The sequence below is a fragment of the Streptopelia decaocto genome (assembly GCF_964273445.1).
Source record: "Streptopelia decaocto genome assembly, chromosome: Z".
NCBI classification, from domain to species: Eukaryota; Metazoa; Chordata; class Aves; order Columbiformes; family Columbidae; genus Streptopelia; species Streptopelia decaocto.
In genome coordinates, this window is record NC_138657.1 from 81,610,481 (window position 1) to 81,635,661 (window position 25,181).

The 25,181-nt window shown below is 48.9% G+C and overlaps 1 protein-coding gene across 2 annotated transcripts in view; it reads left to right on the forward strand.

The window, feature by feature from the left end:
- The first annotated feature begins 8 nt into the window (after positions 1-8).
- The window catches only part of WDR7 (WD repeat domain 7), a 61,717-nt gene continuing 36,544 nt past the window's right edge, over positions 9-25,181 (forward strand). The window contains exons 1-17 of one of the 2 annotated variants that reach the window (XM_082075247.1): positions 553-625; positions 7,040-7,211; positions 8,399-8,505; positions 9,974-10,052; positions 10,476-10,650; positions 10,783-10,859; positions 12,788-12,907; positions 13,079-13,224; positions 13,835-13,937; positions 14,570-14,711; positions 15,217-15,465; positions 17,346-17,566; positions 18,163-18,358; positions 19,466-19,680; positions 20,874-21,640; positions 22,158-22,246; positions 24,628-24,717. In XM_082075247.1, coding sequence (XP_081931373.1) covers positions 7,053-7,211; positions 8,399-8,505; positions 9,974-10,052; positions 10,476-10,650; positions 10,783-10,859; positions 12,788-12,907; positions 13,079-13,224; positions 13,835-13,937; positions 14,570-14,711; positions 15,217-15,465; positions 17,346-17,566; positions 18,163-18,358; positions 19,466-19,680; positions 20,874-21,640; positions 22,158-22,246; positions 24,628-24,717 — 2,935 coding nt within the window. In that variant the 5' untranslated portion in view covers positions 553-625; positions 7,040-7,052. Of the gene's footprint in view, positions 308-552; positions 626-7,039; positions 7,212-8,398; positions 8,506-9,973; positions 10,053-10,475; positions 10,651-10,782; positions 10,860-12,787; positions 12,908-13,078; positions 13,225-13,834; positions 13,938-14,569; positions 14,712-15,216; positions 15,466-17,345; positions 17,567-18,162; positions 18,359-19,465; positions 19,681-20,873; positions 21,641-22,157; positions 22,247-24,627; positions 24,718-25,181 lie in introns of those variants that run through there. The other variant, XM_082075248.1, reaches the window with a different exon arrangement.

A 25,181-nucleotide genomic window follows, 5' to 3' on the forward strand; every position in this document is an offset into this window, starting at 1 on the left:
CGGCAGACATCTTGAGGGCGGGGCGGGCGGCCCGGCCCCCGCCATTTTGAGAGCGGGCAGAGAGCGAGGGGGCGGAGCCACCGCCAGAGCGGAAGCCATTTTAGTCAGGGGCAAGCGCGGCGCGTAGCGCCATTTTGGTGTAGGGCAGGCGGTGGCTGCGCGGATTCTATGTCACTAAGCCATTTGTTTGCACAGACAAAACGCCAGCAGTAGAAACGGTGTTTTTGCTAAAGCAATAGAGTTAGCAACCTATTCTATCTCCTCAGCACGGTCCGCTGACACCGCCCTGGGAGCAAACCCGGCTCAGGTAGGTCACTCTGCTTTATTTCACCTGGAAGGTTCTGCACTGTCATCCCCACGGCGGCGGAACAGCCTTGTGCTGCCCGCCCCGGGCCCGCGGCCGCGGGCCCGGGGCGGGCAGCACAAGGCTGTTCCGCGTGTCCCTTCGCGGCCCCGTCACCGCCGCCTCCCCAGTGCCGCGCGGTTGCCATGGTGACGCCTCTGCCTGCCGTCAGTCACGCCGGCCGGGGGCTTTGCGACAGTCGCGGCAGCCGGCGGTGTCAGCTGGTCACGCACCGGGCGGGGGCCGTGCGCACCGGGACCCTCCGCGCCGCCCGTGGGACAGGTGAGTGCCCGCCGGCTGCTCTGGGGCAGGGGGGCCTGCTCACTGACCGGAGCCCTTTCCCCGCTAACGGAGTTACTGACCCTACACAAACAGGCCTGCGGAGAGACCTGGATTTCTTTCATTGCCAAATCCTCATTATGTCGTGGCTTCTCCAGCCTGTTCCCTTTTTCTGTGACAGTAGCTGGGGGTGTGATGTGGTTTGCTTGTGATAACTGTCCATGTGATCGTGACAGGCTTAAACTGGAAAAACATGCGGGTTTAATGTGTCATCGAGTGAAGAGCCAGCCAAACCTGCAAATGGCTTTCAAAGGTATCAACTGTAATGAAGGATTTAGAGCCCTAAATTATTATTTCTTATTCTTTCTGGTTTCATAACCTTCTTCATATAGAAGTAGTTGTGTTTTTGGGGGATAACCCACGTTATGTTCATATTGTTAAATACTTGAAAACGAGCTGTTTGTAGTTACTTGCTCAGCCGTAGCAAGGGACACGCAGCGATGTGTCACTGGGCTGTCCCTGTTGTTACTGCCAGCTGAAGGTTAAGGAAGAACTTGCGTCCTAACTGGTTACTTGTCTGTTTCTGGTTTGGAACACAAGTTTGTGTTTGTTGACTTTGGTTTTGATCTTGAGTGCTTTGGGAAGGTTCGACAGCAATGTTTACAGTCGTTTTATGTAGATTCCTGCAGACATAATGGTCAGCTCAGGGCAGGGAGCCCTGCAACAAGCACTGCGCTGAAACACAGAGGTTCTGTGCTGTAGCACTGCAGGTTGGACATGGCTGTTATGCATAAATCCATTTAAAGAGATGTAGAGATGCTAGCTGAAGGTGTGGAGAAGCTCCTGGTTTAGAGGAGAAGCAAAGAAGGCTTCAGGTGATGCGTTTTGAATCAACAAAAGAACGTGGAGATAAAAGGTGGCCAGATGCCGCTGGTTTGTTAATCCCCAATCAGCCTAACTAGAACGATGGGCTGGCTCGTTAGTCGTTGTCACCTGGACTGAAATCACCTGCCCACTTCACGTGAGCCTCAGTGCAGTGGGACAGTCCAGACCGAGTGCACAGCAGCAGGTTAGTTCTGTCCTGCGGGGGTGTGGGGCTGAGCTTTAATGAGCGGGGTTGGTGTGGTCAGTGTGGATGTTCCCAGCGGTAACATTAGGGCTGCTGCGTTTGGGGAACTGGGGCCCTTGTGCCTCTCGGGTACGGAGGGATCATCAGCTCCCCGCACAGCTCATTAATCCCTTTGCTCCATCCCCAAGCGTAAAACGGGAAAAGGTAACTTGTAATTAAATTTAAAATCATCACATTTTTATAAAATGCATTGGATTATTCAAATGCAAGCCATGATGTAACAGAAATGAGCCTTCACCGTAAATGCACGATTGTCTTTATGTAAATGGTTTTAGGAGGCGTGTTACAATGCTTAACTAATGTCTTTTTGAATGAGAGATTCCATATGCGTGAAAAATATTAGGCATAAAAATTGCTGTTCATTTGAAAATACGCAATCCACTTAGGAGGCTGGTCCCGGTGTCAGGGATGGCAGCCATCTCTGTACTTACTGGGGGCAAAGCTGAATAATAACATCATTTAAATTCTGCTGAAAATACGGAAAAATGGCATTAACATGTGGTAAACATTGATAGGGAGAGGAATGATTTATTCTTAACCTTTCTGAATTGCTTTGTTTGAACACGAGCACAGTTACATTTGTTTAAAAGCAGATGTTCATTTGGCAGTGTGTAATGGTTCGTTTTGGAGCTGTTACATACTGAGAGCATATATGATAAAGAAACAGTCAATTCATGGATTTATTTTTTTGGCCAATTCTTCTAATGTCCACACATATCCTGAGATGAATTCTTTATATGTGTGTGCTTTAATTGAAGCAAATGTGTTTGGAAAGAGCCCTTCCTGGCTTTTGCTGTGCTCCGTTCAACCCAAGGCAGCTGTACCTACCTTTGTATTTTCCCCCAAGGAGGCTTCATTCCCAGCCCTCCCCGCGGTGCTGCAGAGCGTCCCTGTGCATGGGGAAGTCACTGCTGGCTTCCCACCCCATGGTAATTCTGTTCGGGGCCTTTTTCTGGCTGTAACAATCCTTATTCTGGGTGCAGGTTCAGGGTATATAACTTGGGGCTTCCCATCATGGCTGGCAGTTGGGGGACAAGCTGAGGAAATGGCCAGTGAAATGTTCCTGTTCCACAAACAGTTTGTGTACAGGTGGAGCAAGGCTTGTGGGTGGTTTTTTTCTGGTCTTGCTGTCACTTTGAAAGATAAAAGTATATGCAAAAACCGGACAAGCAGGAGCGCCAAGTGCTTTTTAAAACACGGGAGTTAGTTTGCAGGTGTGAGTTGCGGCAGAAGGTGACAGCCCCTCTGATAAAGCTCTGAATCCTCCTGTGGGTGTGTGCGGGATCTTTGCGCTTCGCTGTCGCTCTGATGTGAGGTCTGCTGGGTTTCCTCTGTGTGCCGGAGGAGGCAGAGGAGCAGCGGGTGCCGTGGCTGGGACAGGAGCAATAGTCATAAGGCCGTGAATCTGCCTTTGTCTCTGTACCCTGCCCGTCCCACCTGAGCGGGTGGAACAGTGACCAGTGCTGACTCGGCGCTGTCCGTGCCTCTGCGTGTAACTGCACCAGCGCACTGGGCCTTGAAGTTACTGGCGTCTGGTTGTGGTTCGGTTCAGTGAGTGAGCTGGGATTTGCCATAGCTTACTAGTCCCGGAGGGGCTCGGTGGTGTTTAGAGGGCTATGGCTTGATCAAGGTGTTTATGTGAGGCTCTGATTCAGTACTTAGTATCTTGTACTTGAGAAATCAGTTTAATAGCTTTACTCAAATAGGAATTTATCCCAGATTATGAAATTTGCCCAAATGCAGCCTTAGCAGTGCAGGAAGAGTCACTTGGCTATTCTACCAGATTAGCATGTTAGCTGTAGTTTTTTTGGATCATCTGTTAGTCTGAGGTATCACTTTAAATACAAAGAACATAACTGAGATGTCTGTGTCTGGCAAATAGATACAGTTATGCCTTTATACACAAATAAATATACACACCCCCCTATCTACAAAACCACACAAAACCACACACTCATTCTGTTTGGGGCAAAGAAACCGGGATGGCGGTGCTTGTGGGAGTGGTGGAGAAAAGCCTGGCGGTCCCGGTGAAGACAGAGGGGTCCTTAGCACGAGGAGCTCAGCGTGATGGCTCCGTTTCCCAGTTCCACCTTCAGTTCCCTTTTCTGCAAAGCCAGAGTTTTCTCGGCCGGTATAAATAACTCAAAGGTGGCATTTCATTGGTAACGATTCGCTGCCTTTTTGCCTGTTTGTCAATGGGACAGTGTCTGTTCGCTACCGTAGTTTGTCATCATTGATGTAAAAATGAAGTATCGATTGTTTACGGCCAGCGAGGTTTGGGTTTTGCGGGGGGGTATTTGGAGTTTGCTGGTGACAGCAAAGGGCTGCTCTTTGTGGACTGAATTCTGCAGCTGATAAAATGAGCTTGTGGTATTTTCTGAAAATGAAGGTTTTAATGAAGTTGTTGCGGTACCATAATAAAAAACTAGACGGAAAGAGGTAGTTTTTCCTTTTTACTCTCTCTCTCCCCCAAGGGTTGGTAGTAAATGTTCTAAGAATTCTGCTTCGCTTAGATGAAAGTGTTGAATTGTGAATACATGTGAGCCTTTAGTATTTTGCTGTTCATGTTTTCAGTGCTTTCTCTTGCATTTTGCTGCATGGAAAATCTAAATATGTGTATGTGCTGATACCTCAGTCTGTGTTGATATCCTGTACGTTGCTTTGGAAGCTCCGCGGAGGGTTTGTAGCGTTGCAGTTTGGCGGCGCACGGGCTGGCTGTGCGGGTGCAGCTCCTGTGTTCGTTGCCAAGTGCAGCCGTTGGCATCTCGCTCCTGCAAGTCCTGACGTTGGTCCCTGGCCTGGGGCAGCACGGGGGGGAAGGAATGGGGAGAGGTGTTTATGTCACTCAGCAGCGTTTTGTTTTATTTCATCACAAAAACCGGGTGGTAAAAGAGTTAAATGAGTGCTTTTGTTTGTTTGCTTTGGTGATCTTTGTTATCGTTTATGATTACGTTTCCTTCTATTACATCTTAACACTTTATTTCTGGTTTTCACTCTATTGTATGGTTATTTCACTCTAAATCAAGTATTTTTAGAATTGTAGCTCTTAGTAAGGTCAGTGTATTCGTTAGCATTTTGTAATTATTGTGCCGTTCTGCAGCGTGGTCGTCCAGACAGGACAATTGATCTGCCGTTGCATAACCAGGAGCGCTGCGTGGCCCGGCGGGTTGTACCCTGCTCGTGCCAGGCTGGGCCGCACTGGGCTAAGTGCTTGATGGCCTTGTTTTATACTTTTCCATTAAATAACAACTCCAAAGAAGTAGTTGTTAATCAAGATAGTCTAATCAGATGCAAGAAAAGAGCTGGCCTAAAATGGCACTTTGCAGTAAGTGAAGTAGCGGGTTTTGTGTAACGGATCCGTGAAGAAGCGCAGTGTGTCCTTTGCTGCTCAGAGGCCTCAGGAGCTGTTTCATCACTTGCCATACTTAGTTATTCATTATTCTGCTCCTGCCGCCGTCCTGTCCCGTTTGTCGGTGTACATTGTGGTGTTGGATTCTCCTGGCTGCACAGGTGCTTTGCACTGGGGCTGCAGGCAGCGCTTGGCCAAATCAACAAACAACTCCTTTCTTGTAGAAATTGCACTGTAACCTTTATATAGATGAAAGGTGACGTGAATTTACGTTGAGCTGTGCATAGTGTTTTGCAATAGAAGGTATTTGTGATGCTGAAGCACTTGTTGAAGCGTGGGCGTCCCCGCCGGGGTGACACAGGATGAGGAAGGGTCAGGTCCATGGCTGGCGCGAGCAACATCTGCGGAGTTTCCTCCGTTTGCATCGCTGGGCTCAGGCTCACGATCACCTTTGTTTTCCTTTGCTCATCATGCACAATTCCCCTCTTCTGTAGCGCTGTAAAATAGGCTTACATAGGTCTGAACAAATGCAAGTATTGCTGTGTCGGGCAAGCAGAAGAAGAATAGGTGTCTGTCTGTAGAAGGACAGAACAACATGCATTTAAAAATCTTTCTTTGAATTCTGCTTGTGTTTGTGTTTCTACTCCTTCTCTAAACGAGAAATTCTGTTCTGTTTTGAGCCTGGGAACTTCAGAACATAAACCTCCGTGATATTGTACGTTGGGAGCGTTTATTTCTGCAGCACAAGGGTTTCCCGCAGTCATTTATCACAAGTGCTCCAAGCAGTAGGGTTCCGTAGCTCCCGGTTTTCCGGAGGCAGAGCAGAGCGGCTCGCAGCCCTTGGGGCGCGGAACAGGAGACACATGAGAATGCATCAGGGATGTGTTTGCTGTGCCGGACGGCCACGCAGGCCACTTTTCAGTTGTTTCTGAGAGCAGTGGGAACTGGAATGGATCCTAGGTATGTCTTGTATAAACTTACCACTAGTACAGTAGAAATAGAGCTTAAAAATCAGCGTTTTTCTTTATGAAATGCAGAATACACCTGATCCGCTTCCCAGCCGCAGAGCGGCTCAGTCCAAGCCAATGCGGCGGGGCTGGCTGATCCACAGTTCCTTGGTGTCAGTACACCTTGACTCTTTGAAAGAGTCTTTCCTTCTGTGCTGATTTGAGGGAGGTGACGCTTTGAAAATGTTTACCACCAGGGCCTAGAAACCAGAAATGGAGAGGTTCCCAACTAATGTACATCTTTAATTTAGGCTACTGGTGTTTCTAATGAGCTCTTATTTGCGTAGTCAGCCTCTTCAGCGGGGTGTGAGGGGGAACGAGCTGCCAGAGGACGAATCCAGGAGCGGTGTTGACCTTGGAAACGTTTCCCCTGTTGTCACCTACCGCGGGCACCAGATATTCCAGTGTAGCTGTGGGTTTGAAGGAGCCGTGTCAGCGTGACGCTGGGGTGACAGCGGCGCTCTGACCAGCGCACAGGTGGCTCCAGAAAGCTCCACAGCTGCTTTTTGATTCGGTTGTGATGGGGATGAACTCTGTTGGGCATGTCATAGCTGCCGCAGCCTGGGACTCCAGCCATTTATTACAATTACTAAGAGTGATTTTTGGCAGAAGCGCCTGTGCACATAGGGAGGTGCAATGTGCTGCCTGTATGTGTAGGGAAATGCCACTTGGAAAAGCATCTTTTGCAAAACGTGCAAGAAATCCAAATGGTGATGCTGTAATCCTCCCACGTTCACTGTGTTTTCCGAGTGGCTGTTTGGAGGATGTTGTTTAACCCGTGTCTGAAGATGCAGGCGCTCCTGAGGAGAGGCGGCTGTGCGCTGCTGTGTGTGATGTGTACAGAGTCATTCCAGAGTCAGTGTGAGTTAGTGAGGATCGGGACGCGTTAAGCGCGGGCTCTGTGGTGTGACCGGTGCTCGTCCCTCCCGCAGGCGCGGCGGCGCCATGGCGGGGAACAGCCTGGTGCTGCCCATCGTGCTGTGGGGCCGCCGCGCGCCCACCCACTGCATCTCCTCCCTGCTGCTCATGGACCAGCCGCCCGTCATCGTCACCGGCTGCCACGACGGACAGATCTGCCTCTGGGACCTCTCGCTGCACCTGGAGGTAAGGCTGGCGTCCCCGTCCTCGTCTGCCTTTGTTTAACCTGCTGGGATGTTATTCTGTGCTATGGCGCTCTGTTCTGGGGCCTCTCGCTGCACCTGGAGGTAAGGCTGGCGTCCCTGTCCTCCTCGTCTGCCTTTGTTTAAACCGCTGTGATGTTATTCTGCGGTACCACAGGATCCACTCTGCCGTGCGGCTCTGTCTGCGTCCCGCTCCCTTGTGTTCCCTCCCGTGATACCCACAGCGACGCTGCTGCCCGCCCTGGAGCTTTCCTTGCAGGAAGAGACCCTTTTGCTTTTTAAATTACTGCAGCAATGAAGTTTAAGTAATTATTTCCTCTTTTCTGGAGCTGCTCTAAACTAGTTGTAACTTTAAACTTAAGCTGCTTGATACTGTTTTGTGCAAACAGATTCCCCTGCTCAGCAGGCTGTGCTTGGGGAACTTTTTCACATTGCTGTTTTATTCAACCCCGAGGCCTGGAAGAGAAGAAAGGCCAGTGGCACAGACAGCGCTTGATGATCGTTGTTTTATGCCAGCGGCTGCCCTAGAGTTGAAATCTGCAAGTGCCTATTTTGTGATCGTGTAGTTTGCCTTGGTACAAATAGCAAACCAGTCCTTTCTTGTCAAATACATAAATGAAAAGCCTGCTTCAGGAAAAGTTTATGCTGAATACCAAAAAATCGTTATGTCTGTGAGTTACCCCCACAAATTATGTTTATGTCTGGAATATTTAAAAAGAAAGAATATGAGAGAGCAACTGGTTCTTTCTAGAAAGGACAAATAAAAAGGGCAGTTTTTTATCTTTAATCTCTGCGTAGGCTTTATATAAACTTACTTATGAATATATAGGGTTGTGAACTATACTTGATGGGGGGAAACTACTGTTGCAGTAGAACACAATTTTTTCATTCAAGCTGGGCCAAATTCAACCCATGATTGAAATTACCCATATATGAGTTTGCAAAATGCTTTTTTTTCTACAGATTTACTTCACAGGAATAGGTAGAAACTCTTTTTTCATGTACTACAGCAGCATGCTGTGCAAACTCTTTCAAGGTTATGTATCTAATTGTGTGTGTGTATATCAACACTTGTATTTATCTGGTACATCAAGTGAAGATCTGGACTGTGCGTGTTCCGGTTCAGTTCCCGTGCCTGTCCTCACCTCCCGTTTGGTTTCCCCGTTGCAGATCAACCCCAGAGCTCTGCTGTTCGGGCACACGGCCTCCATCACGTGTCTGTCCAGGGCCTCTGCCTCCAGCGACAAGCAGTACATGGTCAGCGCCTCGGAGAGCGGGTGAGGGCCTGCGCGCGGCCCCTGCGCGGCTGCTCGTGTGCCGTGGGCTGCAGGAGAGGGCGGCTGCTCGTGTGCCGTGGGCTGCAGGAGAGGGCGGCTGTTGGTGCTGCCGTGGGCTGCAGGAGAGGGCGGCTGCTCGTGTGCTGTGGGCTGCAGGAGGGGGCGGCTGCTCGTGTGCCGTGGGCTGCAGGAGGGGGCGGCTGCTCGTGTGCCGTGGGCTGCAGGAGGGGGCGGCTGCTCGTGTGCCGTGGGCTGCAGGAGGGGGCGGCTGCTCGTGTGCCGTGGGCTGCAGGAGGGGGCGGCTGTTGGTGCTGCCGTGGGCTGCAGGAGGGGGCGGCTGCTCGTGTGCCGTGGGCTGCAGGAGGGGGCGGCTGTTCGTGTGCCGTGGGCTGCAGGAGGGGGCGGCTGCTCGTGTGCCGTGGGCTGCAGGAGAGGGCGGCTGCTCGTGTGCCGTGGGCTGCAGGAGGGGGCGGCTGTTCGTGTGCCGTGGGCTGCAGGAGGGGGCGGCTGCTTGTGTCTGCAGAGCTGTTCCTTCCCAGAGCATCCGCCTGCCCTCCAGCCTGGCTTTCCCAGGCGTGTGTGCAACTTGCTGCTTGAATGACAGACTTCTCTGCTGTGCAAAACAGGCCTATAAAAGGAAAAAGGACTTGGAGTTTGGGTTTTTCTGTTCATTTGCTGTGTTTTTAAAAGGCTGTTTACTGAAGGTCGGACCTCCAGGATAAGGCAAATTTGATCAATTCTGATTGAGGAAGAAATTTTTTAACCTCTGCCTGTATAAATGTATCTGGCCAGGTATATGTCTGTTATGTATCCAGTTAAAATGAAGTTGTTCTTGTCTGGAAAAGGTGGGGAACAATATGCCTGAACAACCTTTTAAAGTGGAAGTTGAGAGTAGAATGTGTCAAAACTCAGCATTTCCACCTCGTACTGATTTCAGTACTAAGTAATCTTTTCCAAAATGTGTTTTCACTGTTGAGTTATGTATCTGATGTAAAAGGGGCAAGAAGGTGAGAAGCAGCTGACAGAGTCTGTTCTAATGAGCTGTTAAGGAAGTTTGAAGGGTAACGCTGTAAATGGGGTGGATGGCAGAGGTGATGCGCTCTGCTCCTGAGCCCGCTCAGCACCTCCCAACTCAGGCAGCAGAACTACAGAATGACTTGAAACGCTTGTGAGAGAAGCGAGAAATGCTCAGTTATGTACTTGTGTCTACTTAATATTGATCGTTGGTGATGAACCTTGGCATTTCACTTGTTGCCCTTTATCTTTGTGGGGAAGAAGAGACTGTGTAGGTTGGGATAGAAGGGCTGGAAATTCAAGTTGATTTTGAGTTTCCTTTTCCTAAATACAATTCATGTAGTCACTGACAAATGGTTCAAATGGCAAAGTTTCTCCCAGGGTAAATGATCTGCACATCCTTGGAAGACTGAAATATTTTCCATGTAGTTTTAATCTGCCTTCTGTGTTTCAGGGAGATGTGTCTGTGGGACGTGAATGACGGGAGGTGCATAGAGTTCACCAAGCTGGCCTGTACCCACACGGGCATCCAGGTGAGCGCTGGTGTGAGCCGCGGAGCTCCCGTTCTGTGCGGCGGCGCAGGGACAGCTGCACAGCAGCTACCAACGCGAGGTGACACTGTGTGCATACTGAAGTATCTCATAAATAGCTTACACCCTACCATCAGAGCTTGAAATATGTGCTGTGCTTCAGCATTTGGAAAAATGCATCGTAACAAATGACAGAAGCTGGCAAGAGAGGAGGAAAGGAGCATGTTTGCGGAGGTGGGAGCATGCGGATGAGGTTGGGAGGTGGGGGCGCTGCTGGGAGCAGGTGTGCGGGACGGGGGCCTGGCAAAGCCTCCCCAGCCGCGCGGCATCACCAGAACGTACCTATGACATTGTGGCTTTGATTAAAAACAAAGGAATCGATATCTCGTGGAGTATAACTTCTGTATTTTGTTAATATCCTCGCAGTTCTATGAGTTTACCGTTGGGACTCAGCGCGAGGGGAGGCTGTTGTGCCACGGGCATTATCCGGAAATTCTAGTTGTGGATGCCACCAGCCTTGAAGTTCTCTACTCGTTGTTATCAAAGATATCTCCCGACTGGATCAGCTCCATGACTATCATTCGATCCGAGAGGACGCAAGGTAATTATTTTTGTTGCTTTTGTTATGGCTTTGCCTTTGTAAGAGGGACATTGTCAGCTTTCCCAAGGACTCGGGGAGAAACTGGAGTGTCTGTTCTCGTGTCCTCACCAGCCAACGTGTGTTTCTCCCCAGAGGACACGGTTGTGGCGGTTTCGGTGACTGGCATCCTCAAAGTGTGGATCATCACCTCCGAAGTCAGTCGCATGCAGGTAAAAGCTTCTGAATTAATGGTACTGCCTGTTCTGATAAAAGCAGAACTTTCAGTGATGCTCTTTCTTGTTCTTCCAGCACCTAATGATGTTATATTTTTTCCTCTTTGCTATTTGAAAATCAGCTTCCTCAAATTTGCTTTGATTCTTCAGGTTACCAGCAGAACTCCTAATCTTTTTTCATGTTCAACACTGAGAACTTATTTCAAAATTAAGTATAAGATCATCTCCACTTTCTACAAATCTATTTTTTTATTTGTACCATGTAGTGTTTTGTGTTAATAAACAAATATTCTTGTTAACATATAAATATTTTTCTCTTTCCCTGCTTTGAAAGTCCTGTTGTTTTGTGAAGTCATCTTGTGCTACATTTCACAGGAGTTCTGAGTTCCAAAGGGAATTAGTAACACAGGTTGTTACTGTAGTGTTTAACTTTCCAAACCGATAGGGATGCTGTATCGCATGCAGAACTTCAGGACAGGCAAAACTGCTACGTGCAAGAGCTTGCGCTATAAGAGCTCATTAGTTGAAAGAGATGATGCTAATAAATACATGTTTACCCTGCATAGTAGATACAAGGCATAAGTCACAGAGTTAAAGCTTGCCCTGTACTGCATAGGAAGTGTCTTTTAATGTGGTGGTGGCATTACAGAAAGGACTTTATCACAATACTCCTTTTGTAAGATGACGTTCTGCAGCTGTGTTTCTTGTGCTCTTAAAGGTATCTGTGTATCTGCAGTCTTGTCTTTGAGAAAGATCACAAGTGAGGTGGGGATGCCTGAAGGGCTTGCTGAGCGGAGAATAGAGGGGTTTGGAATCTTCCTTATTAGGGCTTATCTACAGCTCTGTGTTATTCGGCAGTTCCTGCCTTCCTGTGCACTAATGAAGAAAGCCTTAGAGGAGCTGTGCTGCCTGTGTGGAAGCCCTGTTGCAGCTCGCTGTGGTTTAGCTCACGTCACTTCACGGTTACACTGGAGACGCAGCTCTGAGCTGTGGAGAGCGGCTGTTGTGAAACTGAGCAGCGCAAAGCCAGGACTAAACGGGAGCCTATCCCAGTTCAGTCTGTTTGGGGTGTGGGGAGCCCAGAAAGAAGGAAAGGTGAGCTGACTCCGCTTGGTTCCAGCTCACTGCTGGGATCAAGGTGATCACTGCGGGTGCTGATGCTAAATAGGCGCCGCTAGTCCGTCCAGGTGGGGGATTTGTTAGACTCAGGTGGCAAAGGAGGATGCCTCATGCTCTTGCAGATCTTCTTATGAGGAATCATAGAATAAGAACTGCTACGAGGGTTTGGTTTGTCCTCAGAGGTTGGCCATCTGGTGGCTTATGAAATGGCATAGTCCCTTTTTCATCGTGTGCTCGCTGTCATGGCTCTAAGTTCAGTTTGAGCAAGAAAAGCGATGAGCTGGTGTTTCCTTGTGCTCTGGTCTCCACCTGCGCGTTGGGCTGGGTCTCGGGTGCTGGGTGCTGTCTGAGCGCTGGAATGGTTCTGTGCAGGACACAACGCTTGTTCCCCGTCCTGAAGATGAGGAACTAATACTTCAGGAAAATCCTGTCGTGCTGCGGAGATCTGTGACAGAGCGAGGAGTTGGGATCTGGGACACCGGAGTCCCTGCTGGTGCCGCAGTGGCCTGGCGAGCCAGCTCTTCCCGCCTGCCTCCAGAAACAAGGTGCTCTAGTGGCACTGCACCTTGTACGGAGCCTGCATCCCAGGAACGCTGCTGTGCAGAGATGCTATACCCACAGAACTGCCAAAATAAAACATGCTTATCCAGGGAGAATTTGCAGGAACATTGACAAGCTCATGACTTGAGCAAATTGAAAACCATCAAGAAATGCTTTTTTTGAAGATGAGATTGCAGAAGCTAATGTCTCTCTGTTTAATTGCAGGCTTATAATTCAACGTTGATTTGGTTTGCTGGCTTTTTCAGGATACAACACCAGTATTTGAAGAGGAGTCCAAACCGATCTACTGCCAGAACTGCCAGAGCGTTTCCCTGTGCGCGTTCACGCAGCGCTCGCTGCTCGTGGTGTGCTCCAAGTACTGGCGGGTGAGGCCGAGCTCTGCTGCAGAGCCCCATTTCCATACGTGCCCAGTAGGACATTTACATCAAGAGGCTCCAGGTCCTTTGACGTGGCTATATTGACACTGAAATTAGCCCGTCTCTGGCCATTTAGTGGGTAGATGGTTAATCACAGCAGCCTTTTCTGTTTCTTTTCAGGTTTTTGATGCGGGAGATTATTCCCTCTTGTGTTCCGTCCCGAGTGAAAACGATCAGACCTGGACTGGTGGTGACTTCGTGTCAGCTGATAAAGTGATTGTATGGACTGAAGATGGACAAAGCTTCATCTATAAATTACCAGCCAGGTAACTTATTTTCTGGGACAAAGACATGAGCAGCTTTGAAGAAATATTGAGTATGTGGCTTTTATTTGGTTACAAAATCCCATGAATGTTGCAGACACCAGTGTCCCATGAGCACATTTTCAAGCGCGTGCCCCCTGTGACGCTGCAGCAATGCTCGGTAATGTGGATCTCCTCGAGCAGGATTCCTTCACTGCTTTCTCATCTCTTTGCTAAGTCTTTCCCGCGTCCTGCTGGAGCTGTGTGATGGGAACAGATGCACTTAAATATTTCCTCAACCAGGTCCAAATAAGGAAGAAATAAGATTTTACTATATGGACTAAGTGGTGATTGTATTACTGTACCAGAGTGCTCTTTCAGCCCATTAAGGGAAGTTACGACCAGCTGAGTTTGTGCACCTAAATGTGAAAAGATGAAATTAATTTGAAGTTAGGGATTGAAGAGGTTAAATAAATGCAGAATGACAAAAGTAAAATAAAAAACCTAGGCACTGTATTATCGATTGAAAAAGTGTCCTGGTTAAGGGCTGGGGGGTTGGTTTTGCTCAGTCTGGTTTAGTTAGCGATGTCCTAACCACACTCCCGTAACCGGGGGGGTTTGTTCTTCGCCCCAGCTGCCTGCCAGCCAGTGATTCGTTTCGCAGAGACGTGGGGAAAGCAGTAGAAAATGCAATTCCGCCGTTACTCTACAGTGTGCTGGACAGAGCACATAAACAGGTAAAATGCATTTCTTTGGCGTTGCTTTTATGGACTGCGTTTCTCTTGTGGAGAACTGAAACGCGCTTACATTGTGCCTAGTTATTCTTTTCAGAGTAGACCTTGGGGATTTCTTCTTTCCCTAGAGAAAGCAGAAAGAGGCGGTTTCCCTGCCGTTTGGTTTGGTTCTTGTCGGTTTTCACATGAATGCAGAGCTCGGGCTCTGCTCAAATGAATCTTCAGTTCCTATACATATATGTATGTTAAACCTTTTGTGCTTCTGTTGCAGACCACATTCCTCACTGAGCAGTGTAACTTCAGCTCACCTTGCAGTTAGAATGTTAACAGTTTTAGAATATACACACACATAAAGTATTAGAAATATGACCATATTTAGAATAAACCCAAATATATGCAGAAATCTTTGTTTCTCTCCCCTAAACCTGTGGCTTGTTTTGTGACTAACCACAGTTTCTCCTGATTTGTATTGCTGTATTTCTTATTTCTGCTTCAAGAAAAGTAAAGCATAAAGTAGGTAGTTTTTGTCCTGCTTTGAAAAGGTGCAGTGCATTATGTGGGGAAAGTACATTTTGAGGATAGTACATGGTTTGCATGTGTTCTGAAGTTGTTCATTTACTTTTTTCTTTTCCCAGCTACTGATTTGTCCTCCAGTGACTCGGTTCTTCTGTGGCCACGGGCAGTTTTCCTACAAGCTGTTGATCCAGGGCGACTCCTCGGGCAGGCTGTGCATCTGGAGCGTGCCGGAGGCCCCGGAGCAGCCGGGCAGCGCCAAAGGTACAGCCCAAACAGCCTCCTCCCGCGCCTGGCCATGGGCGGCTCTGTTCTGGCTGCTCTTTGCGGCTGGGTGAAGCTCTGCTGCTTTTCCTACACATCCACGAAGCTAAGGTTTCTTTAATTGCTAGCTACCTGTAAGAGTTATGGTAACTTCATGTTTTCCTACATGAGCAAAATCTTAATTTACTCTGTTTTTTAGGTACTAAGTTTTAACTGCTTTATTCTGAATACTAGCTGTGGTCATTGCTGTCTGCGGGCAGAACTTCCCTTTATAGCTTCAATCCTCTACTTTTCCAGCTCTGACATGTTTTTTCCATGTTACACAGTAGATTAATCTCCAGTATGTACCTTTTGCTTTGTTCAAAGTGTTGTGACATGGTGCATTTGAGCTTTGAGATCTTCTCAGAAAAGCATTCCTCATTTCTGTTCTTCATATCTTTTATTATTACTGTTTTAAATCATCCCACCTCACCCCTTCTTCAATTTTTGTTCCCTTTTTGAACAGGACTGCCAACAACGACCTCAGTGTCCCTGCAGGAAGCCTTTGATAAGCTCAGTCCTCGGCCCGCGGGGATAATCGACCAGCTGAGCGTGGTGCCGAGCGCGAGCGAGCCGCTGCGGGTGACGGCCAGCGTGTACATCCCCGCGCACGGGCGCCTGGTGTGCGGCCGCGAGGACGGCAGCATCGTCATCGTGCCCGCCACGCAGACGGCCATCGTGCAGCTGCTGCAGGGGGAGCACATGCTCAGGAGAGGTGCGTGGGTCCCTTTGGAAAGCACAGCATGCCAGGGGTTGGGAGGGACCCGGAAAGCTCATCCAGTGCAATCCCCCCATGGAGCAGGAACACCCAGCTGAGGTTACACAGGAAGGTGTCCAGGCGGGTTGGAATGTCTGCACAGAAGGAGACTCCACAACCCCCCTGGGCAGCCTGGGCCAGGCTCTGGCATGTTCACTGGGAACAAGTTTCTTCTCATGTTTAAGTGAAACCTCCTGTGTTCCAGTTTGCACCCATTGCCCCTTGTCCTGTCACTGGTTGTCACTGAGAAGAGCCTGGCTCCATCCTCCTGACACTCCCCCTTTCCATATTGATCCCCAGGAATGAGTCCCCCCTCAGTGTCCTCTTGTCCAGCTCCAGAGCCCCAGCTCCCTCAGCCTTTCCTCACACGGGAGATGCTCCACTCCCTTCAGCATCTTGGTGGCTGCGCTGGACTCTCTCCAGCAGTTCCCTGTCCTGCTGGAACTGAGGGGCCACAACTGGACACAAGATTCCAGGTGTGGTCTCCCCAGGGCAGAGCAGAGGGGCAGGAGAACCTCTCTGACCTACTGACCACCCCCTTCTAACCCACCCCAGGTCCCATTGGCTTCCTGGCCACAAGGGCCCAGTGCTGGCTCATGGTCACCCTGCTGGCCCCAGGACCCCCAGGTCCCTTTCCCCTGCGCTGCTCTCCAACAGGTCATTTCCCAACTTATACTGGAACCTGGGGCTGTTCCTGCCCAGATGTAAGACCACAGCCCATGCCATGCACCATGTACACCGCGGTTAGGAGCAGCTCACGTCCCATGTACACTGCAGTTAGGAGCAGCTCACGTCCCATGTACACTGCAGTTAGGAGCAGCTCACGTCCCATGTACACCGCGGTTAGGAGCAGCTCACGTCCCATGTACATCGCGGTTAGGATCAGCTCACGTCCCGTGTACATCGCAGTTAGGAGCAGCTCACGTCCTGTGTCCCTCCCGGAGCTGCTCTGGGCACGGCAGCTGCGCCCGCGGTGGGAAGGTCCAGCAGGGTTCCCCTGTGCGCTGGGGAGCGTGCTGGGTGACATGCGGTGGCCTGCTGGTGTGTGTTTTGGTCCCAGATAATGCTGTTTTCATACTTCTGTGATTGTACTTTCAGAACAAATATTTGGGGTTTGATTTTACAAATGTTGATAAACAGAAAAGACATGGAAATACTTGTCTATAAACACGTCTGAACTTGTCAGTTACATATAGAGCTGTCGGTTGTAGTGTTTCCTTTCTATAACTGATTTATTCTATATAACCTTTTGCCAAGGAGGGCAAAGACCAGATGAGTATTGTGATCCCTTCCAACCTGCTATTTGATGATTCCATTAACTATACAAGAATGAGTGTTGGATTTTTTTTTATCCTGAATTGCCTCAAAGTTGTTGCGTTTTTCTGCAAATAATCACTGGTGATGTCCTTTTGTAGAAATGCAGAAGTGGCTCTGTGCTCTGTGTGTACGGTCTGCTGTGCTCACTGGAAGCTGTAGTCACGCAGAGGAAGGACATTGAACTGCATCGTGCAGTACAGAGTGCTCAGTTCTGGGAATTAATTTACTGGGCCCAAATTTGCTATCTAAGCACCTTCTGTAAGAGACAGAAGGTTAGGATGAGAGTGATTTAACTAATTTATTTGATCTCAGTGAACATACTTGCCATTATTGCTCTGTGTTCACAAAAACTATTGTCCAGTTTAGATTTGATGTCATTACACTATTATACACAACCCCCAGGTGCCTAACAGTCCATGTCCAGAAAAACCCAGCCTGTTAAGTGTCCTGTTGAATTACATTTTCCTCTCTCTCTTTCCTCCCCTCTCTCTCTCCCTCTTGCCCCTCACCCCATTTCTCAGGTTGGCCACCTCACCGGACCCTCCGCGGCCATCGAAACAAAATTACATGTTTACTGTATCCTCATCAGGTTTCCTCTCGTTATGATCAAAGGTATTTGATCTCAGGTGGTGTGGATTTCTCAGTCATCATATGGGATATATTTTCTGGCGAGATGAAACATATCTTCTGTGTGCATGGTGGAGAAATTACACAGCTTCTAGTTCCACCAGAAAACTGTAGCGTAAGTTTGCCATCATACGTCTGATAACCTGTCTCACGCTTTCTGTAACTGGTGCAGCTCCTCAAATCCCTCTTGAGAAAGTGAATATCATGTGAAATACTGACAATCTAGCACTGACCCCATGTATAACATTGCAGACACTTAAAAAGAATTCAGTTGTTCTGTTAATCATGGTTTTGTTTGCATCATGTTTTAGATACATAAAGGGTTAAAAATAGTGGACAACCTGGATATTGAACCATAGCTAGGCCAGGCAAGGGGGTTAAAGGCACTTTAGTCTGCTGTAACTTGCATGAGTGGGTAGAATTTAGTTAACAAAATAACACTGATTTGCTTGGAAACAGTAATTATTTCTTTTTTGCCCGACAAAATGGTTCTAATACCTGTTTGCTCCTCATGATGTGCAAGAGATTGGATTTAAGAGAATTGCCACAAGTGCAATTCTGTTTCTAGCAAGTTTAGCCATAGACTTGTGTGCCTGTATTTTATCTATAAATAGGTTGTTGGTTGCCACGCTTGGCGCAGTGAAGAAGGAATTGTTATACACAACCTGTCAGCACGATGATTAAGGTTTCTCTTTATTTTTCTCTTTTTAGGCGAGAGTCCAGCACTGCATCTGCTCTGTCGCCAGCGACCACTCGGTGGGTCTGCTCAGCCTGCGGGAGAAGAAATGCATCATGCTGGCGTCCCGCCACCTTTTCCCCATCCAGGTGATCAAGTGGAGACCTTCTGACGACTACCTGGTGGTGGGCTGTTCCGATGGGTCCGTGTACGTCTGGCAGATGGATACTGGTGAGGCTCGCTTCAAAGGCATCCAGTAAACAGTTCCATATACGTGTGTATTAGGTTACAGTTTTCTCTAAGTTGTGTCTGAGAGAAGAGTTAAATGTTTTTATACATTTATATTCAGAAACTTAGCATTTCTGCAGAAAGTGTAATTGTGTAAGCTTTGGTTCAATACAGATTTCAGAGTTTGGAGGAGCTGGTTTGGTTTTGGACGGGCGCAGCGTGCTGTGGCGGCTCCCCTGCGGGTGCTGGTTATCTGGAGCAGGCGCAGCGTTGGCTGCCGTGGTGGCCGCGGTGTGTAGGTGCCCGGCCTTCCGTGGCCACTGGCCCCAGCGCCTGCGGGAAGGGCAGCAGCTCCGCTCTGCGGGAGTCTCTGGTCTGCAGAGGGAAGAAGGTGTCTGTCTGTTGGGTTTTGCTGTTTGTTTTGGTGCTTTTGTGTTTTCAAGGGACTGATGCTTAGTTTGGAAGAAACTAAAAATGAGCCTTAATGGAACAGGCAACAAGGCGTTGAATAGAAACAGCTTTGTAGAAAATTTTGTGATATTTGAAAGGGAGAAAGCGAGGAAAAAATGCATCAAAATATATGTGTATGCAATTTCCTTATTACTCCTAACTCACATAAGAGAGAGAAAACCAAACCCACAAACCTGCAGTAATGTCTGAATGTTATTTTCAGCTTCCTGTGAAAACTAGATGAGAATTTTTTTTAATTGAAGCTCTAGGAAGCAAAGAGGAACCTGAGAAAGCTGTGGGGAATTTAATCCGCACAGGTAGGTGGTGGGTTAGGGAATTCCCAGTGACTGAGAACAGCGTTCCAGTAGAACTGGTGGCCGCAGCCTTCGCTCCGGGCAGCACGCAGTCACGCTGTGGGTTTTTTAAACTTGTCTTCATTCTTGTTAATTTGTTTTTTCCTTAAGCGCACTGTAGCTTAATGGAAATGTAGGAAAACTGCATCCCTTTAGGAACATTAGTTCTAAAAATCGCTGTTAACACAACAGAAACTTTTACATCACAGGACGCAGGGCGTAAATCATTTTCACCCGTTGTTGTAGCAGTGATACTTTGGCCATCCGGAGCAGTGTGTGCTGACCGTCGCTCTTCCCGCCCCGCTAGGAGCGCTGGACAGGTGCGTGATGGGCATCACGGCGGTGGAGATCCTGAACGCCTGCGACGAGGCGGTGCCGGCGGCCGTGGACGCGCTGAGCCACCCCGCCGTCAACCTGAAGCAGGCCATGACGCGCCGCAGCCTGGCCGCGCTCAAGAACGTGGCGCACCAGAAGCTGCAGACGCTGGCCACCAACCTGCTCGCCTCCGAGGCCTCCGACAAGGCAAGTGGGCTTTTGGCTTGTCTGGTGTTGATGCAGCACCCGAAACGTTTATTTCTATCAATAATTGCATTAAATATGGGAAGTCTTCATGGTTGTAACTGAAGGGTTCTTATCTGAGCGAGCTTCGCCTGGCCTGGCTCAGTCCGAGGAGTTCACCGGCCTTGAAGAAAAACTGAGCCTTCTTCAGCCTCGTGGTGCAGTTCCTAACGCAGGCGGTGTTATCCAGAGCTACACTGCAAAACCACGTTTCACTTAGTGCTTTCTGTTCCGTGCTGTTAGTGGTTGTGGTTTTCTTACTGGAGTCTGACTTTGAAGTTCCTCTTCACAGCTCTACTGCCTTCACCATCTTTCTCTAGGGTCAGTAAGGACAGAACTTGTGCATCAGATAAGCTGACCTCTTTCTAGATGGGTAATAATATATCTTAATGTCAGCCAACACAATCACTTCCACGTGTCTCTGAACATTGTTCCCCAGTTTGGTACTGCTCATGATGCCACCTCCCACTTCAGTGTGCGTTCTGCTGTGGGTCTTCCGGTTCAGTTTAGTTCAAATCTGGGTTTAGCAGCATTTCTTAGAGCCTGAGGTCTTTGCTCCATTGTACGTGTTCTGCTGGTCTGTAACATGGGTGAGCAGACAGGGAACCCTGTCCGTCTGCATGTGATCCGTATTCATCGCAAGCAAATCCCCTCTTTCACGTCGTTCTGCCTCTGAGGACCGGCATGAGCGTTGAGCTGGTTTTCCTCTTCCCCATGCTGGACGTCTGTTATCTGTTCCTGCACATCTTGCTGAAGGTGGAGCTAGAGCTTGGTTTGCTTTTATTTTGGTAATTGTTGCTGTGTGACAGTTCAGAAAAAGTATTACTGAAATATGTGTGTAAATAGATATAAATGGAACCAAAGTAACTTCAGTGCTGAAAATTAATTACGGTTTGAGAAATATTTTCTTGTTCTGAGAGCAACTAGAGTACAATATGGCCCATATCCCAAGCCAAGCTAGTCCAATACAGCGTGCAGGTGCGAGGGACTGCGGTGCGGAGGGCGTCACTGCTGTTCTATCACGTTTGTCATAACGTATTTTATCATGTGACTTTTCTAAACTTTGATTATCTACAGCTTAATTTGTTAATTAACTTAGTGAAGAGTGTTAAGAAAGTGACGCAATTGAAATTTAAATTTTTTCTTTGACTTTTCAGGGGAATTTACCTAAATACTCCCATAACTCCCTGATGGTCCAAGCTATAAAGACCAACCTGACGGACCCAGATATCCACGTGCTGTTCTTCGACGTGGAAGCCCTGATCATCCAGCTGCTGACCGAGGAGGCCTCCAGACCCAACACGGCGCTCACGGCTCCGGAGAGCCTGCAGAAGGCGGCCGGAGCCTCCGACAAAGGAGGCTCCTTCCTGACCGGCAAGCGAGCAGCCGTCCTCTTCCAGCAGGTCAAGGAAACCATCAAAGAGAACATCAAAGAGCATCTTCTTGATGATGAGGATGAGGATGAAGAGTCGATAAGACAGAGGAGAGAAGACGGTGACCCAGAATATCGCTCCAGCAAATCTAAACCGTTAACTTTATTAGAGTATAACCTGACCATGGATACAGCGAAGCTTTTTATGTCCTGTCTTCATGCCTGGGGCCTCAACTCTGTTCTGGATGAGCTTTGCCTCGATCGCCTCGGGATGCTGAAGCCGCACTGCTCAGTGTCCTTCGGGCTGCTGTCCCGGGGAGGCCACATGTCCCTGATGCTGCCGGGGTACAACCAGCCGGTGGGGCAGCCCTCGTGCGGGGCGGAGGGGGGGCGCAAGGCGTCCCTCACCGAGGGGCTGGGCAAGGGTACGTACGGCGTGTCCCGCGCCGTCACCACCCAGCACCTGCTCTCCGTCATCTCGCTGGCCAACACGCTGATGAGCATGACCAACGCCACCTTCATCGGGGACCACATGAAGAAGGGGCCCAGCAGGTACCGCGAGCGCTCCGGCGGGACAGCTTCCCTTGAGCTCTGTTGCAATACAGCCTTGGCTTTTGTTTAATTTTACTGGGGGTTTGGTGTTTTGAATGGCTGTGACAACCCGGGGACCTAGATGGACATGAGCATATATCTTTCCCTAATGTAGTATTTTCTTATGCCTAACTGTATTGCTTTGAATGGAGTTACTTAAGTTACAATGTTAGTAGAATGTAGAGTTGTATTAACATACGCACCACTGAGAGGCTATTTTTATCCTCCTTTTTAGTGCTTATTGTTTCCAAAGGGTTTTTATAATGAGGCCAGATTCTAAATAAATCAAAACAAGCAGATGAACTTTTAATGACCAAAAATAAGCTTACTAAGGAACTGTAAACAATACTATTTTTTTCCCTGTCAAACTGACAGTTTTTGTAGGGTTGCTTTTTGAAGTTTTAGTCATAGTATCTCCAGCAAATGATGTTTTTCTGTGTTTCCCTTCCTCCTTCCTTCACGTACCGTTTGTGCTCAGGCCTCCTAGGCCAGGCACCCCCGAGATGTCCAGAGCGAAGCTGCCCCCTTCCGTTTCCAGTCCTGCGGCCCAAGGACAAATCAAGCAAGGTAAGAAATCACTTGCTTTGGAACAATTTGATGTCACTTCAGCTCTTAACACTGTAGTTATCACCTTACTATCAAATGATTAAAATATTGCCAGCTTCTATATGGGAAGAAAAAGAATTGTAACATTCTAGGTAAAAATGTTAATGATTAAGGTCTTTTTAAGAATGAATCTAAGATGCTGATACTGTCATGAAGTCATTCCCTGACAAAGCATTTTTACAAACAAAGTGTTTATGTATGTTATAAGCTACAGCATTAAGGAAAACACATCTACGTGGTATGTATACACTTCCTCTCCTTTTTATGAAAGGGGAAGAAGCTATTTGAACACGAGTGGTGCTGTCGTCCCGTGCAGTAATGCGGGTGGCGGCGGGTGCCACTGCAGGCTTCTCTGGCTGCCTTGTGCCTTTGCGGGGTGCCACCGCTGTTGTGTTCCAGAGCGAGGAAGCACAGCAGGTGACTTTTACATCGGCCCTGTGCTTTGCTTCACTTGCGTGCCAGAAAGGGCAGAGCTGCTATCTGAGGCTCGAGGGCGCTACGTAAACAGAGAACCAGCAGGCAGCGACTAATGCGTAAATTGAAAAGGAAATCGGGACTCTTGACTTGACATCTGTGGCTCTTTTGGTTTTGTGGGGGTTTTTGTTTGTTTCTTTGTTTTATAGCTGTTTACTTTTCCTCCTGGAAAGATAATTATTCGGAAGGTCAGGGTTTCTCGGAGATAGTGTCTCTATGGCAAATTCAATGGGAGAAAAGACACATTTGTCACAGAGATGGTCTGTGTTTTGTTTTTAAAGATGTTGTTCCATTCTGGTTTTTCCTTTCCCAAATGGCCCGCAGTCATTTCTCTTTTGCATAGCTTTGCTAATTTGGGGGACAGACATACTTCAGTGACCTGGTAGAATTATATATATAACTTTAGGAGAGGCAGTTAACAAAATGAAAGTCAGTGTGCTATCAAAAACATATACAAACGCTCCTGTTCCTAAACTGTCACGTTCAGTACGGCCGGTGGCCCGTGGTGCCCGCTCTGGGGAAGGTGTTTGCCCATGTCCCACCTTTGCATCCCCTGTGCACCACGGCGGCATCTTGCTACTCAGACATTTCTAGTGCTAGTCTTCTTAAAAGTCAATTAGCGAGACAATTAATGCATGTGGTGCCACCCTTGCTGTGGGTCGGTGTGACCCGTGTGTGTCCCGGATGAGCCCTGACCTTGCGGGAGAGCTGAGAACTGCAACAAAACCAGAGAAAAGCTTCAGAGCAAGGCTTCGCTTTTGGTACGGAGCGGGTTGTGCTTTTACAAACAGGTTATTTCATAAAGCGAGCAGCTTAGTGAACGCGTGTCCTGAAGGGAGGCCGTGCCGCCCCCAAGGGCACGGCCGCTGTCCCTGGGCCGCACGTGCCCTGGGACGCGGTGGGAACAGCGGTTGTGATGCAGATGTCCCCGGGACAAAGGGAGTTCACTGCGGGGAAAGCAAACAGACCATTCCGAGACAATGCTGCATCGGGTCGGCAGCTCCGGCCCATTGTTGTTCTGCAACGGAATAAAAGAGCGGCACTAATTTGAAGATGCTTGTGCATGACATATGGTAATTTCTCTATAGGAAGGAAGTGTTGGATAGTGACCCCTAAATCTCTGCGTTGACCCCGGGTTGTGGCATGTGTGTGCCATAAGGTCTGCACATCTTTTCATGTGATAATGTTAGTGGAAGTATAATGTTTAGAACTGCTTTTAAACGACGTTTGCACCAAGAAACGCTGCAGCCCGTACAATACGGGCCAGGGTTGGTGTTGTGAGCACCGGGCCGAGCTGGGCTCTCCTGTTTGCCCCCCTGTGCTCCGACGCGCTGTGCCCTGCCTGCTTCTGCCTGCAGTTCTTAGTCCTTGCCGTGCTTGGGGTTAAAGTCATTTGGCTGGGGACACAAATGAACGTATGTTACAGCTAGCCATCGGTAACACCTGCTGTAACGCTTTCGAGTGGCAGGCGGGTGGCCCAGGTTGCAAAGGGGTTATTTCGGGGGGTTTAACCACTAGTGCAAATTCCACATCTGTCTAAAGAAGCACAAGAAGCAGCAGGAAAACTCCTGTTTTAAATTCCTGGTGAACCGTGCTGTCAGTCCCAATCTAGCGATCTGAAGACACGTCTGTGGTGGCTTTGTTTGCAGAGCTGCGACTTGGTGTGTGTGTTTCTCTGCAGCTGCATGTCTTCTTCTCACTGGCATCGCACTTCTTGTAAATCCTAGAGGTTTTTTTAAGTTAATATTATCACAGTTTCCTCCAGCTTTGTTCTTCATTCTTCAGTGATACTAATCTGTTGTTCAGAAGCTGCTCTCCTCACTTTCCTTTTTGTTTTTCTCTTTATTTCTTCTTCTTTCCTCTGCAAGTCGCTCCTGCTGTTCCCTCCAGCACTGAAGCTGGGCCCTCTGGCTCTGACACTGCTCCTCCTTTACATACCTGTTTCTTAGTCAATGAAGGTATTCTTTCCTCACTTTTCTATCTATTTTGTCTTTTACTTTCAACTAATGTCCCTTATCATTGTTATGGCTTTGATTTGCTGTAGGTAGGGTTTTGTTGTGGAGGAGCTGATGGTGGAGCCCTTTTGGCAGCGCTAGCGGGGCGAGCGGCTCCGTGCCGTGGGCTGCCTGGAGTGGGTTCGGGGCGAGTGGCTCCGTGCCGTGGGCTGCCTGGAGTGGGTTCGGGGCGAGCGGCTCCGTGCCGTGGGCTGCCTGGAGTGGGTTCGGGGCGAGCGGCTCCGTGCCGTGGGCTGCCTGGAGTGGGTTCGGGGCGAGCGGCTCCGTGCCGTGGGCTGCCTGGAGTGGGCTCGGGGCGAGCGGCTCCGTGCCGTGGGCTGCCTGGAGTGGGTTCGGGGCGAGCGGCTCCGTGCCGTGGGCTGCCTGGAGTGGGCTCGGGTTGGGTTTGCTGCTCTCTGACCGGGAGG